The 20,763-nt window shown below is 39.9% G+C and overlaps 1 protein-coding gene across 1 annotated transcript in view; it reads left to right on the top strand.

The window, feature by feature from the left end:
* The window catches only part of galnt18a (UDP-N-acetyl-alpha-D-galactosamine:polypeptide N-acetylgalactosaminyltransferase 18a), a 177,047-nt gene that overhangs the window by 139,511 nt on the left and 16,773 nt on the right, over positions 1-20,763 (top strand). The window contains exon 9 of the mRNA XM_061036841.1: positions 6,002-6,097. Coding sequence (XP_060892824.1) covers positions 6,002-6,097 — 96 coding nt within the window. The remainder of the gene's footprint in view (positions 1-6,001; positions 6,098-20,763) is intronic.

Raw genomic sequence — 20,763 nt, 5'->3', positions numbered from 1 at the left:
TGAAAAATGAAGTGAAGTTATCTAAATTATGTATTTATTAACTTTCAAAACCAAATACATGTTTTGAGACGTAATGCCACTTTGTAAATTTTATCCGCTGCAAGGTATTGGTTCAAGGGGCAAATGTCAATCTCTTGGTCAGTTGGGTTTTCAGTCCATCAACAAGTCAAACTGGGAAAAAACACCTGAACAGGGTGTTGAGACTGGACTCAGAAAGATGAGCGCAATGTGCTGCTTTAAATTAAAACAAAATGTGTCCGCCGCACATCAAGGGGAAATTAACTGTTTTCAAAATCTTAGTACAGATTCCCCTGTCATTGTTATTATTCTCAGATCTTCCATTGTATTCATACAGTAAAGCAATGGGGAGTTGATATAGATGTAATTTTCTCCTTTGTCTGCCGGGTTAAAAAACATGATGGTATTGATTATCATACTGGAAGATTTGTTGGGAAATTTTGAAACAAAAAAAGCTTTATTTTTGGTGTGAATGACTCGTGTTTTTATTGGCACACACTGTACGCGGGGTGAATTTTTTTACATCTCATCTGATTTGATTTAATTTGATTGATTTTTATTTGATTGATTTTAAGAGGGATAATTAGGGGCGTGGCTGATCTGACTGACAGGCTGGGTGCACTTTATTGCGAGAGATTTTATAAGCGAGAAGCAGCCTATGAGCCCTTTCATTCGTCTTCAATAATTTAGCTAACATTTATGAGGAATACTAAGCAGACAGACATTTTCTATTCACATCACCACTTTCTAAAGGTCGCTTGGATTGAAGACCCTGAATGCTCACAGTGCTGTGGGGTTGAGGCGGTGGAAAAAATAAATCCTGAACCTTTCAAAAGCAACTGCAATATTCAAGCTTCCTGAAAGCATTCATTTAAGTAACTCTGGACACTTAAATAACGTCAGTCACACTTAAATAACATCAATCTTGACAGCACCGAGCTGAAGCTGGGTTAAAGGATTTATTTATGTCATATCATCAGTTGTTGTAATCTCAAAGAGATCACTGCCAATTAGAAATCAACAGAGAACCATCATCAAGCTCTGACACATTTCTCTCTTCTTAATGGTTTAAAGGCACATTTTCTCATGGCTTAGTGTCAAGGCTCTTATCGCTTTGTTTCCAACAAAAGTAAGCAACTTCTTTTCTCCGGGAAGAAAATTCTCCAATAAACCCCGCAATACACCATCTGCCCATAGCATCAAAAAGAGAACACACAGAGAAGGTTAGCGATTCAGCAGTGAACACGACTAAGCTGCAGTTAACAGATCAGAGCTGATGTTTTTCTCCAAGAAGTGGAGACAAGACCAGACGAAAAATGTTGGTTTAATTAGTCATGCAGTACATTTATCAGGAGAGCAATAACATGACTGCACTCCAGTTATAATGTTTTTTTGAGGAAAGAATTTATTGTCCCAGAGGGGCAATTTGGTTTGCAACATAAGTCCCCACAGGCAATTCAGGGTCGTTAAATATAGGGTAGTCTGTACATCTTCATGTTTTGGTTGTTTTGGTTGCTTGTAAAAAAGTAAATAGGAACATGTCCAGAACTTAAATGCAGCAATGCATCATTTTTTCCCCTTGGTCTGCACTATATAAACTGAACCTCAAATGTGAAACCAATCCTCCATCAGCTTGTCTGTCTCCTCACAACTCCTGAGGGAAATATATGGCCTTAGCTGCAAAATACTCCTCAAGCTTTTCAAACAAGACCTGAGCAGAAAGCATACATTGCATTTTGAGACATCAAACTAGAAAGCTATAGAACACGGTCCAAACACCAATGAAACACACTCAAATGAAAAATACAGTGTATAAGGTTTAGGGGAAGTTAGGTGATAACTGTGCCAAGAGCTGTCATTGGGCAAGGTAACACACCAGGACTGTTGGCCGGTCAATCACAGGGCTGACCTGTAGAGACAGACAACCAGCCACAGTCACATTGACCCTTTCCAAAAAGCCACAGTTCAGTATGGAGTGTGGACTTTTAAGTAGGGAGTTTCAGTATACTGAACATTTCAGCATGGATACTAACTTCCTGGTTTTCCTTTCAGGAAATGAATTGTATTTTAACACCCACAATGCTGTGCAAAATTAAATGTAAAACGTCACTTCACATGCGCCTCCAGATCAAAACAAACAAGGACGAAAAAAAAACAAACAGATTCAGCCTTTAAATTATTAAGTTGTTAAATTGTTTACATGCAGTGTGAAGTTTTGGATTATTTACTGAGCCATCGTGTTATCACATCTGAGTTGGGCTAATGACGCCACTTCCATAGAGCGCCACAGGAATGGGTCTTAAAACCCGGAAGTAAGTTAGCATGTTAGCGCCATGGGGTCTAACGTCTAAAAGTCAACAGGGATTTTGAATGTGTTTGTGGTTAGACGCCTGAAATAAGGTCTGTGGTTAACACAAGCTGAAGAGATGTTGGTGTTTTGTTAGACCACATAAACTACGTTAGGTAATACCCCCACTTGTGAATTTTGAAGTTTTTACGCGTCTTTAAAAAGGCGGTTGCTAACAAGTGACTAAATGTGACTACAGTGGTTGTCGGGGACATTAAACGTCATCACGCCGGACACAGAGGCCGGGAACTCTCTCACTAGTCGGAGATGTCTCTTGTAGGTTTAATCTTTAGGTTAAGGTGGATATTATGTTAGTAAACAATTTATTAAGCTACGTGGATTAGTTTATCAAAGATCGTCTGAAGCATAACGCTAGAGACGTCACAATCATCCGACCGTGGTGTCGTTAGCTTGTAGCGTAACGTTAGCTTTTTACTTCTGTCGGCTGCATTAACGCTTCAAACATCATAAAAATGGTTTTCATCTGTGAAGATTATCCTGATGAACAAAACGCCTACGCTTCAGAAACGTGCGTTTGACACAGAGATTATTTTCTGCAATGATCCAAAATCCAAATCCCATAGGAGAATTCTCGTTAGACCCCATGGAGATGCTACTTCCGGGTTGGCCTATAAAAATACGTCATATGGTTTGTTCACTATATTGACTGAATCAGACAAAGTAGGAACAAATGTCTGCCTACTGTGGGCGCCTACTGAACAGTAGTACTGTACCTAACAGTATACAGCACAGATAGAAGGGACTGTCAGATTGTGTTGGCATTTTGCAATCTGGAAGTACCCATTCACACCTACGGGCAAATTAGAGTCACCATTTACTGTAACAAGCATGTAATTGGACTGTGGGAGGAAGCCGGAGTACCCGGAGAGATCCCATGCATGCACTGGGAAAACATGCAGACTCCACACAGAGAGGCTCCTGTCTGATGGGGATTCAACAGGAACCTTCTCTCTGTGAGGTAACAGCACTAACCACTGCAGCACCCTGCAGGGCTGTGAAGGAACAAATATACTTATACGTTTTTTCTGATAATTAAGGCATATTGTACACCTAATCTGTTTTTCTCTTTGGAATAAAGCCAAATTAAATGTGTAACCTGCGATCCAAAAAGTACACTTGCTTTTGCCTCTTGAAATATTACACTGCAGCTGCCAAAAAAAAGGTGAAGGGTAGTGTAAAGTGTTTGTATGACTTTCTCCTGGCAGGCAGTATTTAGCCTGCAGTGATTCCATTTGTCTTCACTTTAGCCTCACAACTTGAGGCATGTAGTGTATCACTCTGTCATAATGGAGTAATTAATAATGCAGGGAGACTTGGGGGGGGGGGGGGGAGATGAGGGAGGGCTACAGGGAGGAAGACACTTAGCTTCCTTCTACATGAAGTATTCAGAAAGAGTCTGTCATCTGTATGGGACAATAACAGTGAAGACAAGTTTAGCCTAGCATAGCAACAAAACAAGCAGTCAGGCTTTGCATTTTGATACAGAAGACTTTGTAATATCTAAATGTTTATAAGTCAGCAGATTTTTTTTTATTATACAATGACCTCCCTGTAGGAATAACTTAAAGGTTTTATTTGGATCCGTTGTACTGTCCCTGCTGAGGTGTCGTAACTTCAACTAGACAGCCAGCCAAACTCCATATGTAGCGTTCTAGCTCCTTAATTTATTCCAGACTCAATGTGCATGAGGTTAAGAATCAGGAGTGAAACTGAAAATATAGATTGGTACAACACAAGATGTCCTTTATACAAAGATAAGTGGTAATCATCAAAATAAAAAACAGGCTAACTCCTTTTATGCTTGTAGATGTGTATTAATTGTTTAAATGACATGCATTAATGTATGCAAAATTAATAATATAACAAAGTTACTTTCCAATATCTTAAGGTGAAAACCTAAATAAACATCTGAACGACTTACAAGCAATGCCTCTGCTGGAGAAACAACTGGATGGCACTTACTCTTGAGCTCCTGCCACAAATTCTAGCACTCTACTAGACTGGGGCTGTATCCGAATTGCCAAGTACCTACTCAATCTGTCAGTAGGCAGTGTCTACTATCCGTGCTGTATACTGTTTAGTACCTACTATTCAGTATGCACACACAGTAAGCAGATATTTGTTCCTACTTCTTCTGATTCATTCAGTAAGGAAGTGACATCATTTACGTTTCCCGAACCGACTGCATCCACCCGTTTTTTTTTAAGAGTAATGCGCATATACAGTCAGGTAAACAAAAAACAATATTACAATGTAAATCAAGTAAAAGACAGATTAAATAACTAAATAGTATACAGTACATAAAGGAAAGTACAAATGAAAGACAGTAAGATACAGAATATAAAATAAACCAATAAAGACTCATTTAAATAGTGAAATCATTATTTCAATAGAGGGGGAAAGGTTTTATAATAATGCAGACATTTGTTATATTTTCTGTTGTTAATTAAAAGTAGTGATTTGAATCGGGACTTTAAATTAAGAATGTATTAAATTAATCCACGCTGGTTTGTTTTGATTTGGAGAAGTGACGTGAAGTGACGATTTACATTTAATTTCGCACAGCATTGTGGGTGGTAAAATACAATTCATTTCCTGAAAGCACGCATCCGATCCATACTGCATAAAACCCGGAAGTTAGTATCCATACTGAAATGTTCAGTATACTGAGGTGGACCCAAAAAATGAACACTGAATGACCACGAGAGTTCAGTATACTGAAACTCCCTACTGAAAAGTACGTACTGCCTACTGAACTGTGGCTATTCGGAAACGGCCCATGTGCATACTAAAGCTTTCTACTTCCTGTTCCTAAAGGAAATGATGCAAAACCACCACTACAGTAGGGGGAGCTAAATTACAGAAAAACTGAATATTTATAAAACATAGAAATAGCCTGGAAGGCAAAACATCCGTCATGGTCTTCTTAATTTAAAGTTTTCCACCGTTTACACTTGTGCAGAAGTAGACTTGCTAAGTTGTACCCAGATGTTGACCCAACATGTGTGAGATGTTATCAGAGCCCTGCCACTTCTCTTCAAATGTTTTGGTATTTTCAGGAAATTCTCTTGCATGTTGGGAGTGGCAGTAGCTCAGTCTGTAGGGTGCTGGGATCCGGAGGGTGGCCGGTTCAAGTCCTGATGTGGACCATTATATGGAAGTTGGTCAGGTAGCTGGAGAGGTGCCAGGACACTTCCCAAGCACCGCTGAGGTGGACTCAACCGCTCTGGTGCGCTCACTGCGTAGTAGTGTGTTTCAGCCCCACTCTGACATCTCTCCACTAATGCAGGTCCACAGGTGCATGTGTGTGATACAGGCCATGTGTGTGTGTGTGATAAGCATGTCTCTCAATAACAACTATGTACAACCAGAATTTCCCTCAGGGATTAATAAAGTATGTAAAATAGAAAAAAAAAAATGTGTGGAATCGATTTTAATCCACACCCCCTCACTGGCAGTTTTAGTACTATGCCAGAAAGTTTATCATCATAGCTGGAGAAGCTAAAGCACACCATGCTTGGCTCCACTCAGAAATTCTAATTTTATCGTATCGACCTGTTAAAGCCATTTTTTCCACATTTTCTTTTTTTTTTTCTTTATCTCTTGTGTTTCCAGTTGAAGAACAGTCTGAGAGACAACCTGTGTTTGGACCAGGGACCCGACACTGACAATGTTCCCATCATGTACCTCTGTCATGGTATGACGCCACAGGTCAGTGAGCTTCTCTTTAACTCTTTGTTGTTGTTTTGTTTATGCTCTACCTCTCCAAACACACAAAACAATGATCACACAGAGACATCTTACGAATGGTTGTCAGCAGTAGATAATTGGACTCCTCCAAGGTCTTTGTTGTTTTTAATCATTTAGAGTTTTGGGCATGGCAAAAATTTCATAAAGTTGCATTATACTGTAGTTGCAGAGTTGTTTGAGTGATATCTCTTTATTCTTTACATAACAACAACAAGGCTATTGTCCTAGTTTTCAATGTCAGTCCACAAAGGATTTATGAAGTTATGAACACTTTTTTTTAAATTACTTTTCTTGCAGAAAGTATGTGAATACTTTAGGTAAACAGACACATTATCAATATGATGAAATGTTCAATGTGATGAAATGAAATGACATTGTGAATGTTTTTCTAAATTTGGCAACCCACATGATCTTGGGTTGTGTTTTTGTCCACCTGTTAAATGAAAGGCTTCTTCTTAGTTTGTATCTCCATCGTACCATTGGTAGCCATTCTTTGTGGGGTCAATGGAATACATGCCTCAACCTCCTCTTGTTGGATAATAACTGCTTGTTATGACATAGTCTGTGCGAGCTGCGCTCCGTCAGCGCCACGTTTTTAACTCTGTCTGACGCACAAACCCTGCCCCATTAGATCAGTTTCTGGAGCGAGAGCGGAGCCATGAGCAGCTGTAAACAGACATCACAGGAGAACTTCAGGAGCACACACTACAGGAGGGAATAGAGAGGAAAACATACAAATAACACATTACTTTGTCTTTCTGAGGTTGATTTGTTGTTCATTCGGTGCCTGTTTTGACGTCATGTTGAAGAGATAGAAAATATGATCGGGAGTCAGTAAATTGTATTTTATTTTGAAATTGACTGGACGCTCTGTGCGGCACTTGTCTGACTTCCTTGACATATGCTTGCGGCTGGCTCCATGGAAAATAAACTCCCAGCATTTTTTAAACGGAGCAAAGTGTAGGCAGCGGCGTGTACAGACCATGTGGAAATACGCAGTGAAGATGAAGCGAAAATATCCAATGACAGGCGCTGAGATATTACCAATTTGAATCTGGAGTCTGTGCAGTAGGGATCAGCTGGAAGTACATCTCTGTTGACACCATGCTGTTTCCTCTAACAAAAAAAATAAAAACATTTCAAGGCATAATATGAGACATTCTGAGTATTTATATAACAACGTTCATAAATACTCCAAGGAAAAATGGACTTCCTAAAAAGAAAAAGTGGATTACAACTCCGACTTGATTTGTTGACCTCGTCTCTGTGTTCACTTGTACGGTACTTTCTTCAGCTTGTTTCACTCAAAGGCTCAAAAATGTTTCTTTCATGTTTTGTTTTTTTCAAATAAGACCCTCCCTCTCTAACCGTTATAGTCCTGCCACCATGGAGGGGAAGAGTGACGGGCCCGCCCACTCAGGGAAGCTGTGTGTCTAGGGCATTGTGTTGTGGCAAAAAACTAAAGGGGAGCCAACAAACTTTCCAAAGTGAACAAAAGAAGAAGAGAGAAAAACATTTAACAATCCAATCAACCTTGAGATGCATATCATTAATTGAAATTGATTGCAGAATCTTGTTTTCAGATATTTATTGGCACTTGTCTGCTCCTGTCTCCTTTCTATCCAAGTGAGACAGTATGGGAGGGGGGGAGTATGGAGGGGGGATCTTGGAAAAGAGCTTTGTTTTGATCTGAAAATCTGCTCTGAAGGTTACATAGTAAGCCTTTAACTTATACTGCTTAAATGACAAATATCCCTCAGGTTGGTACGGTCCACAGCAGAACAGATTCTTGTGCCAGTCAGAAGCAGACGCTCACAGTTATGGAAGTTCAGTGACTCTTGAAATACTGTTTGTTACGTTTCCTCTATTATCCGGTGCACAGAGCACCACAGGAACCTCAAGCTTCAACAGAGCCGTCAACCTGGTATATTGTACTACCTTTTTCAGAAGTGTAGTGGTGACTGAAGAAGTGAGTACACTCTTCATTTTCCTCCCAAATATATAGTTTTGAAGTGTCCCCGTCCAGCAGAGGATAAACAGCCTCTGTTACAAACTATTGTGCATAGTCAGTATGTACTAGCCAATCAGAGAAGAGGAAGAAGGGTCATCCCTTCACCAGCCTAGGAAAACATAATGCAGCATCCTACTGAAAATTGTCGATCAATCATTGGTGAGGGGATTTAGAAGTGGGTATACCCGGAGACTGAAAAACAAGTGGGTATACTCTGTTTACCTGCGTATACCTGCACTACACCACTGACCTTTTTAAAGCATTAAAAACAAATTAAAAATAAACTTTTCAGAAAAAAAGATGACATGCACACAAATCGGCTCGATAATAACTTTCATGATTTAACAGGATTGAATACAATATATTTGACGTGTTAACATTAAAGGAGCTATATGTCACTTTCAAAAATACTGCATTTGTAGTGACACCGCAGGCCGTTAGGTGAACTGCACCAGTAACCTGCCGTGCTCGCCATACGTGCTAGTACGTACACAAACGAGCATCATCATCAGCCGCGAAACACTGGATATTTACCGGCATAATGTTTACACACAGATAGACAGTGAACATCTACTTGTTCACATCAGTTAACCGTTCACTTATTAATGGGTGATAAAAAAAAACTATTCATACATTTTAAAAGTTACATATAGAACCTTTAATAAGTTGAAGTTACGACCTATGCTGCAGCCAGTCAGCAGGGGGAGCTCTAAATCTTTAGGCTTCACTTGAGGTGAAGTATTTGTTTTGAGAGTTATAATGTAGATGAGTTTTTCAGAAATTATACCAGCTCTCTGCATTTTAGGCCATCAGTAATGTTGAACAGTGAGGGGCTTGTGATTTACATAAATGAAAAAGTCACATTTCCATAATGAGCATGCGGGCTAATTAGAGCAGAGAACTGGAAGGAAATGTAACAAAGAGCTTCTATATCACCTTGCTATAATAACCTTACTTTGTCATGTGCTGTTTTGCTGGAAGAGTGAAACTTTGTAGCCACTGAAATATCGGAAAAGTAATTTCCAAATCACTGAGGCCAAACAACAACTCTATCAGCCTTCTACTGATTGAAGGCCATTTACTTCTAAGGGGCAGTCAATCTGCCCTGCATTGCCCCTTTAATGGAGACACGTAAAATAACTTTAAAGGCCAAGGGAAGTGTGACTGTGTATTTCCACTTTTCACTGCAGTGCTCTGTAGCTTGACAAAATTAAAAATTCATATTTTACAGTCCTCATTATACTCTGGCTGTCATAAAAAGGCTCACATAATCAGAACTAGACTCCACTCCAAACCCGGCTGGGGAGAGTTGATCTGGAAGAGTTCTCTGAGGACACTCCAAGCTTCGCCTCCATTGTCAGTAGAGTTAATGGCTGTGACCGGAGCCTTGACTTCAGACTCCAACTTTCTTGTCTGAGTCGTACTCAGCAATCCAGCATCAGCTCTGCTGGCGTTTCCTTGTGTCTTCCTGTCCTTTTTCATCTTACATTCACTCTCTCTCTGACGCAGCAGGTGCTGATGAAAAGATGGGGTGGTATTAGAACACGTCCATTCAAACCATGGACTATATAAAGAATGAACAGCACAAGAGTGGGAGAGAAGTGAAACCAAAAAAATAAAGAGCTCCCCCTACTGACAGGCTACAGTATACCACCGTGTCCTAACTTCACGCGAGCGCATGATTGCTGTCTACACTGCATCCGTTAAATATTGAATTCTCTGCTCTGTGAATTTCAGTATATTGCAAAGAGTATGACATCTAGTACTTTTGTGCTGAGGTGGACAAAGTGAAGAGTGTTGCTTTCTATTGAGGAGCTGTTGACTCAAACCACAACACTCAGAGGCTCGTCAATAAAGGTCTCGCAGAGAGCCAAAAAAAATATTTTCTTCAGTGCTGACACAAGTCAAAGCTCAACATTTCAATCAAAGATGAACCACTGTCTCCACTTTGTACGACAAGCTAACAAGCTCTGTTGAGCTAGAAATGCCAGTGCCTGGTAGAGCTTCTCCTTCCTCCTTCCTCCTTCCTCCTTCCTCATCCATCTACGCCAGCGACAGAGAGGAAAATAGAGAGTTTGGGGTAAAAGTCATGCAACTTAATTACTGTGAGTGTGCTTCGAACCAACACAAGAATCTGTTCTGTTGTGATCCTGAGGGATTTTTACTGTCTGATTGGTAGGTTTTCATTTGTGCTTTTGTGAGCAGAAGGGGGGGGGGGTATTTTGGCTTCAATTTTGTACAAGCTGGAGACATGTTGTCCATGTTTTTATACAGTCTATGGTCTCAACACAAAAAAAATGATATGGGTATGGTCACAAGGAAGGGTCTTTAGCTAAATGGATTTACAGTAAACAAAATAAATCTTAATTCTGAGTTTGGAGAGTGACAGAAAGAAAGCACATAGAGTATTCATCCCTGTAGTAGAGCACATTGCCAGAAATCTGGTAGAGAGAGAGAGTGAGGACATGCGGGATAGTAGCCACAGGTCAGATTTGAACCAAGGCTGCCCGCTTGGAGGACTACAGCCTCTGTATATTGGGTGCCAATCTAACCACTCGACCACCGGCGCCCCGACTCAAGCACATTAAAGGCAAGCATTTACTTCTCCAGCCAGCTTGTATGAAGATATTTAGCCTCAGTTATTATTAGAAATTAAAGGCAATGTGAATGTAAAGATGATTTGTTGTTACTTATTTGTGGAATAAAAAATCAGCTTACTGAAAAAAAGAAAATAGCGATAATATATCCCATAACATGCTTTTGGATAACAAGGGTATTTTGAGCTTTACTCAAATAAGTCAAGATAGCAGCAGAATACACAGTACAGGATGAGCCTGGGGAACTAATCACTTTATATACTGGAGATATTTCAGCTTTTAAAATCAGGCATGCACACTCATAATTAACACTGCACACAAAAGTTATTTTCTCTCTCCTCTACCTGCTGCAGTAATCATGCATGGATTAGAGAATGTGAGTTTATAGCAGAAAAATCCATGATCCCTCCTGTTAAAGGATATCCTCACACACAATCATGCATAACCAATGTTACTGCATTAGCCTAATGAAATGTCTGGCCTCAGTGACTTATCCTGCTCAAACTGACATGGTAATACAATATGAAACCTATTCCCACATCCAAAACCAATATGTATTGAATTTAGAATCATTACAGAACTTCAAGGAGAGGCCATGTTTAAAGAGAGACATCGTCGATAAACAGCCTGGAGATGTAAAGAGAAAAACAGCAGGAGGAACTGTTTCATATAGCTAACATCAAAGACTTGAATATTCCTCTGGTCTTTTATCATGCTTTTATCACTCGTGATTTTTTATTCTCTTTTAATGTGGAGTATCTTTTGTCATGCGATTCCCGCTGGTCCTCCTAATTCTCTATTCAGATCCTTTTTTTCTCCTGATTGGTCGACTCCTTTAGATTACCTCTGAGTCCTCTGCTTTTTGAACAAAACCACTCAATTCTCTCTCTCTCTCTCTCTCTCTCTCTGTGTGTGTGTGTGTGTGTGTGTGTGTGTGTGTGTGTGTGTGTGTGTGTGTGTGTGTGTGTGTGTGTGTGTGTGTGTGTGTGTGTGTATGTGTGTGTGTGTGTGTGTGTGTGTGTGTGTGTGTGTGTGTGTGTGTGTGTGGATGGATGGATGGAAATGGCTTTGAATACCTGATGAACTGTTGAATGTCAACGATGCATAACTTTCCTCAATTTCCTTTCAGCCACCTGACACAGATTAGGGAGGGAGAGGAGGATGAAAAAGAGAGCGAGACAGGGACAGAGAGACATCTTAAACTTCAATAGGGTGGATTTTTCTGTAATAGAACCTTTTCACTGGCAAAATATTTTACCTTAAAGGTCCTGCACTGGATTTCACCAGCTATGTGTAAACTCAAACGTAGCCTAGTTTGACGGTAACTTCTAATCGATGAAGTTCAACCTTAAAGCTCACACCTAGCTCCTATTGGTTGTAAAGTCTACTGTAAAGTACGGTTGTCATGGTGTATGGTCTTGAAGGTTGGATAAAATGGAGGGATAAGGAGGTGCAGAGGGTTTTAACAGATGATTGGTGTTGGCAGTGAATTCTTCTCCATAGATTACACTGCAGGCCACAGACAACTAGACACGAGAGCCATCCAAAGGGAGGCAACAATGTAAAAACAAAACAATGGAAACACTTCAATAAGAAAGAACTATTTTAACTGTCACATGGTGTTAAAATGTTGTTCAGGCAGGCTGTCCACCTAGATCCAGAGGAGCCTTAGAGAGCTCAGGAGCTCTCAGGGAAATATGTGGTTAGTGACTGAGATTTACAGATAGATACATGCAGTAATATGATGTACTGTATATGCACAGTGAGGGAGAGAGAGAGAGAGAGAGAGAGAGAGAGAGAGAGAGAAGTAGAGAGAGAGAGGTAGAGATAGTTCCCCCGGTAGTCTAAGCCTATAGCAGCATAACTAGGAGCTGGTCTACACAAGGGCCAGCCCAAACTATAAGATTTATCAAAAAGGAAAGTTTTAAGTCTATTCTTAAAAATACAGACTGTGTCTGCCTCCCGGAAGATGATTCCAGAGGAGAGGAGCCCGATAACTGAATGCTCTACCTCCCATAGTACATTTAGAGACTGTAGGTACCACGAGCAGGTCTGATAACTGAAGGCTCTACCTCCCATAGTACATTTAGAGACTGTAGGTACCACGAGCAGGTCTGATAACTGAATGCTCTACCTCCCATAGTACATTTAGAGACTGTAGGTACCACGAGCAGGTCTGATAACTGAAGGCTCTACCTCCCATAGTACATTTAGAGACTGTACCACGAGCAGGCCTGATAACTGAAGGCTCTACCTCCCATAGTACATTTAGAGACTGTAGGTACCACTAGTAGGCCTGCATTCTGGGAGCGTAATGTTCTCGAGGGGCAGTACGGCACTAGTAGCTCCTTAAGATAAAATGGTGCCTGACCATTTAGAGCTTTGTAAGTGAGAAGAAGGATTTTAAATTCTATTCTAGATTGTATAGGGAGCCAGTGCAGAGAAGCCAACACAGGAGTGATGGTAGTAATGTGGTCCCTAATCAGTATCTATTGAAGTCCTGGCTGTAGACAACCTGCACATTTTAAAACAATTTTCTCGGGTACCAAAAATCAAATGTGTACAGAAATCAACAGCTTGCACTCTTTATATTTTAAATGGTAAATGGACTTGAGCTTGAATTGCACTTTTATAGTCTTCTAACTACTCAAAGTATTAACTAATCCCATTCATACACATTCAGACAAAGCAGCAGGAGCAACTTTTGGTTAAGTGTGCAAGCACACATTAACATGTGGATGCTGGACCTGAAGATCAAACCCCCAAAGTTCTGGTTTAGAGACAACCACCTCTACCACTGAGCCACAGCCGCCCTCTTTGATTTAATACAAGTGTCATTCATCGTCTCTTTGATCATGGACTGCTCGATCTCAGAATTCATCTGTTTGGATATGACGTGTTAAAGCCTTTAGGAGCACCAGCAAAGATTCCTATTCCATGCGATGGCTCTGGTTACAACTGAGACTGTCAGCTTGAGAAGCAACAATGAATTATGACTTGAGAAGTAACTTCTAAACGACAATTGTAAGCTGCACTTGCATGCAGATATCTGTTTGTAGAGTTTTATTTAGAGTCAAATCCTGATAGCTGGTGTGTTCCAGAATGACAACTGATGTATTAGTTTGTTTAGCACCCCGTATTGACGGTTTGCTTAACACTAAAGCCTGCTGAAACACATGCAGACACTTCTCCACATACAGTATCTTATTCACTCAAGAAACAACAATATATCCAGAATTCTGCTGCTCGTCTTCTCACATCACCCCCGTCCTTCATAACCTCCACTAGCTCCCCATCCCACAGCGTATCCCCCCCGCAGGACTAACCCTTGGTCCTGGGGGGACACAGCCCTTTCCATTGCCACTTCCACTCTCTGGAACTCATCAGATACTCCCCCTTACTCTCCACCTTCAAACTCTGTTCTCATCCTCCTTCTCTTAGACTATTTCTTGTGTTTTGTTTTCATGTTATTCTTTATTAACCATCTTTAAATACTCAGAAAAGCACAATACAAGTCTAATGTAATATTATTATCATTACTATCATCTTGTCTTGCTTGATTCCCCTTATAAAAGCAACACCTGCAGACTTGTTTATATAGACCTTTTGTTTCTGCACAGCATTATTTCTGACTGCACACACACTCTTCATTGTTTATGTGCAGAAGCCTGTCTTTACATCACATTTGGCAATTTTCTAAAACTAATGTGTCTGTTGAATCATGGGCTAATTTCAGGCCAATACAACGCTGTGGGTGACAATATTTATTTGAGAAAATGGAGAGAAATTGCAGTGGAAGCTAAGGAGGTAATAGAAATCTGATCCGTGCCTCAATATTGGTGCAGCCCTGCTAAGAAAATTGGTTTGTGGCTGAATCAATATAGCCTGAAAATTAGACCTTTGAGGCTATTTACCAGGGCAGCATTCATGAGTGTGTATGTGTGTGTGTGATTCTCACATTTCTAACTCTGTGAGGACCTTTTTGACTCTTACAAATTGGGGACACTCTGACCAGTCTTTGATTTTTCTTTAAGGCTATTTAAGACTTGATCTAAAGGTCAAGACATGTCATTTTGCAAAGATCAAAACTAGGGAATAAATGTAGCAAATGTGCGTTCCCTCGAGAAGTAGGAACAGGGCTGTCGATAGAGCGACATGACCAGGATATTAAACTTGCAAGTATGCGTAGGCAAAAGTGAACAAGCTGCAGAAAATCTTGATGTTTATAAGAGTCAGGGAAAAACCGCCAGGCTTTTATAAAGTGAAACCAAGTAGCAGAACAAGGTTAATGAAACATTAAGTGTAACACAACCTTGCCACTTGGGAGAAGGAAAGGCTTTTCTCCAACACTGACTTTTTTCTACTTTACAGAGACATAAGCAGGACATTGATTTATGATTCTGGGGAAAAGTTGGCTGTGTATTAATGAATTCAAATAGTTATTTCATCAGGGAGGTGGATTTATACACAAAACAAATACTAACCAATTACCCAAACTTTAAAAACTTTTCACACATAGTTTGGATGGTTGTGTGTATTCCTGCAAAAGAACCCAATTACTGGACTTCACAAACTTTAACCTTTAAACTGATCTGTAAGACAGGTGTTTGTCCTTTTTTATTTATGAGCAGGAAAGAAATGCATTTACAACCTTCCTGTGGGGCTTCAAGCTATCAGACTAGAAAACAAGTTGAGTCTGTCAGAAAAAAAAGAAAGTGGTTATAAAATGGATATTACAAAAGCTGTCATTGTATTGAAATTCATTATAAAAACTGATTCGTCTGCAGGACTTTCACCAATCTGATCAGTGCATTACACCCCTCATTAAGCTCCCTCTCTATGATTGTGTAGCTGCATAGACAAAAGATCCAGATGTTTTTTTTTAACTCAGTGTGTTATCTGCATCCATAAATGAAAGCTTTTTCTGGAGTGAAACCTCATTGTCTGCTCGATCTCCTAAACTCTCCTCCTCTAAATCTTTCTGCTGCGCTCATCCAGATGAACCTCTTCATTATGTATGGGGACATCTTTGCAGCTGTTGGGTGAGCTGAGTGGGTGTGTGTGTGTGCAAGCGTGGTTTGTGTGTTTGTGTTGTCCTCTCGCCACCAGAGCAGATGGTTGAGAGAAACACCAGTGATTAGCTTGTCAGACAACATCCCTTGCTGTCTGTAATAAGCTCACCAATATCCACAGTAAGAGCTGGTAGTTGTTTTCATGCTGAAGGAAAGACATCCATGTTGCAAGACAACGAGTTATTAATCTGTTGCATCTCATTACAGTTGGGGGTTGATTGTTTCATTATCTTTGGAGGACAGGCCTGCCTGCAGAAATGGCTGGGCCCCTGAAAGGCCCAGTGAATCGGCCTCCCTAGGATATGATTTAAATCGACGTAGCCACATTCAATCAGTAGTGTTAGCGTTAGCCTCCTGGCTAACATTAGCTCTCTCTGGGCCTGCTTATATCTGTTACATTACACAAAAACAGTTCCTATCATTTTAAGAAGAGGGGGTTTACATTTTGAAACAGGGTACATTTTACTGAAGCAACATAACATAGTGAAATAAAATGTATGTTTTTGTTTTGCTTTGGTGAATATGTAGGTGTAAAATAAAATTTGGTCGTTGTTACTTAAATTTTGAGGAACCATGTTTTTGATAACCTTCATAGTTCCTCCCGATGCAACTGGGCTCCAGAAAGCGTTCCCCTTTTGTCCCCCATTATGGGCAGGCCTTGTTGGAGGACCATTTAAAGGGAACCCATCTTGACCTTGTTGGTTTACAACTGGTATCTTTTATGTGTATGTCACATTAGTCCCATTAGATTTCTACATGTACAGGAGTGTCGTCCATTAAGCCTTTTTTTAGATGAACCCCATCACAGTTTTGGTGAGCACGACAATAATGAAGAAGTGCAAGTGTGTTCCTGAAGTCACTGGAGACACATTTTGAGATGCGTTCATTTGGCTAAGTGTACACAGTTGTGCTGAGAGCCATACAGTTATGATCAACCAGGACACATCAGTGAAGTCAGGTATTAAACAAATCACTCTCTCTCAGTTGGGATTGACAGGTAGTTGTTGTATAAACACCATTGTATTAGCTTCACTCTCGTCTCCTCAGCTCTATGATGGTATTAAATTGATATACAGCAAGTTCTTCAATAACACTGGGTTCATACTAATAAAACTGAAAGGAGTTTTCTTATGCTGATCCATATTTAAATACCTACAAGCCTTAAAGAGACAGCAGCTGAAATCAATGGTTTCAGGCAGAGGCTGAAAAGAGGGATTTTACTGACGCCAGTATGAGATAAATAAGGAGATTTTTGAGCTACACGGTAAAAAAGAACACTCAATAGGTGTCCCAGAATGACATAATTAATGTTAAAAGTGAGTATAATAGATCTCCTTTAACAGATGACCCCTGTGTCACATCTTCACATTTTTTTTTCAATTACATACAAAAGATACCAGTGGTTTATCCTAAGGTTAAATGTCTTAATAAGCTGAGTTCTTTTTAAAGAATATAGGCACAAGGACTATGCAATTATCTATTTACCAATGTAGGAGCCATTTATCCATTTATTTACAATTGTGGTAATTTGATGTTCTCCTTGTACCTATAAAGATAGCTGCTTTTTTTGCAGACTGGTTGCATGCCAGGTAAGGCATTCAGCGTACAATAAATTATAATCTTACAATATCTTTAACTTGCCACTTTGACCAACTGTATTTGTTGATGACTTCATTGATTTTTATAATTTTCAATCATTGAAAAAGTAACACCCTTGTTTTTCATGGGAGGGATTTTTCTTTTCTGCTGTCATCTTTACACTCCAAATGACGCAATTTTTTCATCCGTTATTTCTCTTGAGCAAAATTAAATTTCAAAATCTAATGGGAGAAATTTTATACCAATTTCTGAAACACATTCATGCCTGCTGAGTGTAGATTCATCTTTAAAGGCTTTGTGAATGATAAAAATTTTGGATTTTTAATTCATAGACTGTAATAAATGCCTCTGGCGACCTTGGAAAATGATTGTCTTAATAAAAGCTGCTGCTGGTGGTTCAACTGTGTTCCTCTGTTCATTGACCACTCCAGACATGCAGAATAAGGTAAACACAGGAGCATCTCCGGACTCTTTTGATGGGGGTGACCAAACCTTGGGCACTGACTTTTGCAGAGTTGGCATGAAGTTTGTGTGCGCACACATACAAAATAATTGTATTTATGCTGGGACCGAAGCGTTGCTAGTTAATTCATTGCATGCGTTTGCGTGCACATTATTTGCAGACTCATTCCTTCCTACGCACTGGTCTTATGGACCCTTAGGGGGGCCCATGCCACCCCTGGCCACCCCTCTGGAAAGGCCTCTTTATGTTGTCTTTAAGATGACAGTAAACAACTTTATATAAAAAAGAAAAAAGGAACTTGATCAGATTTGATCACTAATCAGCTAGTTTTTTTTTCTTTCTTTGACTTCTCAAAGATTCAACTCAGATGTAAATGTCATATTTTTAAGGCAGACATAAATGGTTTCAAATCCTTAAAGCTTATGGGCTTTCTTCTGTCCATGCTTGTAAATGTGTACATCTGTCAGGAGAGATTGCTATCTGTCTAACACAGCACTGTGCTAATCCTTCTATTAGAGGTTTTAAGACGCTGTGACAAGAGAGGAGATAGCATTAAGCCCTCTGTTGGGCGCTGAGAATCAATCTGTTGACAGATGCCAGTTTAATCGCTCTTATTAGCCCATATGCACAAACACGGGGAAACCAATCCTCATTTGGAAGCATGCGTTCATACTTCACATATATGCATGCCCATGCACACATCAATCTGTAGTGTTGTGTGTCTAAACTCCAGCTTAAAGGCTGTGTGGCTGGTTCACAGTGTGGTAATGGCTCCGATCAAGAGAAGTCCTTTTTTTCCTGCAATACGGTCATCATTCTCATCAATTACCCCCTCACAGCTTCACACAGTCCTCTCCAAACATGCCCACTCACAAAGCCTGAGCACACAGCCCAGGTTTCTGTTTGTTCTGTGCTTAATGTTTCCTTACACCTTCTTTACTTTTCCTGCTTGTGAAGGTTTCATGTCAACCTTCATTCTTGTCGTTTGCTTCGGTGTCTGAGAATTCTTTGTCTCATCTTCTGCTTCTCTCCGTCAGGGAAATGCTATTCTGATTTAATGGGTTGCATTTTTAAACTACTTAAGGTGCGTTCGATTTACCTCGCTAGACAATTTTCAAGCTTCAAAACTGGGCCAACATTTGCATTCATTACCATTTCCTTGTGTTTAGTTTCTGTTTGGTTTTTTTCAAGGTATGCTAAATTTCTTTCTCTTATATTTAGCCAGGATTTACGTTCCCATCCCTGACCTCTCGTCTCACTCCTTCATCTTTTGCCACTGAGAATCATCTCCTCCTTTTTTCCTCTTCTCTGTTTATCCTCTTAATTATGCCAGTTACACATGTGGTCTGTTTATTTCCTGGCATATTCTGCAGGTGGGTAAAAATACACTTAGCATTCAGAAATTACCCTACTTACCATACCCTTCTCCCTGCTGCTAATGACCATATACTTGCTGTGCAATCAGAGTAAAGCTTGGCATTTACAAAGGTGAATTATTATAAATTGCAGAGGTACCTGCTGTCTCAGTTTTAGTGTTGTGCGCTGTCAAAGAGAGAGGAGAATTCTTTAGAGAATGAACAAAAAATGTTTGTGCCAAAATATGCTTTGATCGGGCTTACAATCTTGCCAGCAGTAATTGGGTTTAACAGAGGTCTGTTCTTGCACTGTTACATTAAACAACTTCAATATTTGAAAGACCTTTGAATATGTTTCCCTCTCACTTTTAAAGTAGCTTTAATAAACAGTAAAACCCATCATTGTTCATTTCAGTATAAACTGGGGTTCAGCATCTTTAGACCGGCCCTTTCTTGTTTTTGACTGAGATGGCCCAACTGAGGTAAAGGTGTATGCAGGGAGGCATGAAGTGTGTGCACAAAGACAAAGAAATTAGCTCTGATTTACCCTTATATTCTCTAATTATATTAAATTGTACCTACTTGTAAAAGCTAAATTAAAACTATACTAAACTATTTCATATTCCAGTGTATTTTTTAACTTGAAAAAATTAACATAAGAGACACAAGTAACAACTTATAAATCTTCAAAGGTCTTCAAAGGGTCAAAAGAAGACGTACGGCCAAAGTCACCATAAGAATCAACAGAGTGAAATGTGCTGCATTGAAATGCAAAGAAAGCTAACAGCAGTTGCTTGGCTAGACAGTCCAAATAGTTGATTTAAAAAATGAAGCCAGTGCATAAGTGCAAAATCCTGCAGTTCATCGAGGGTCCATTCCAGCAGGAGCCCTTGAAGTCACATACACACTACAGCCAAAAAGCCATTTTTACACCATAAATAAACATTTTTACAGCCTGGTACAAAAAACCAAATAGGTCTGATTAGTTATCGTCCTCATGGGCACACACTGTAGGGGGGTGATATTTTTTTTAATGCATTCGTTTTGTTGTTAAGAACCATACGTGTTATCCATATTAAGGCACATATAGCTGACATGATTGACAGTTGGACGTGATGTAACGGGATGTCAAACCCGTCTCAGCTCCAGCTCATATCCTGTTGTTAGGTTAACTGAAAGACTGAGACAGCATTTCCAGCATGGCGGCTGCTGCTGATGAGCCTCCAGCGCCCCCTGCAGGAACAGATGGCTGACGTCACTCAGGCTTCTTCCATTAATATTTACAGTCTATGGTCCTGCCTATGACGAGACAAATCACTGTTCAGGATTTAGGGGGGATAAAACAGATTTCAAAGCGGGCTCATGCCACTCCTGTCCACCTCTCTGGACGAGCCGCTGTTCTCTACTAATTACCTCTAGTCACTTTATTTGGAAGAATCTTGCCTGATAGTAAAAAAAACAAAACAACAAAAAACAGGAGAATAACATCCTGTAAAAGAGAGAGATAATCTCTTTGTGTAAATGTTTATA

The sequence above is a fragment of the Labrus mixtus genome, chromosome 4 (genome assembly GCF_963584025.1).
Source record: "Labrus mixtus chromosome 4, fLabMix1.1, whole genome shotgun sequence".
Lineage (NCBI taxonomy): Eukaryota > Metazoa > Chordata > Actinopteri > Labriformes > Labridae > Labrus > Labrus mixtus.
The sequence above is the reverse complement of the archived record's forward strand: the minus strand, read 5'-3'. Positions and strand labels throughout refer to the sequence as shown.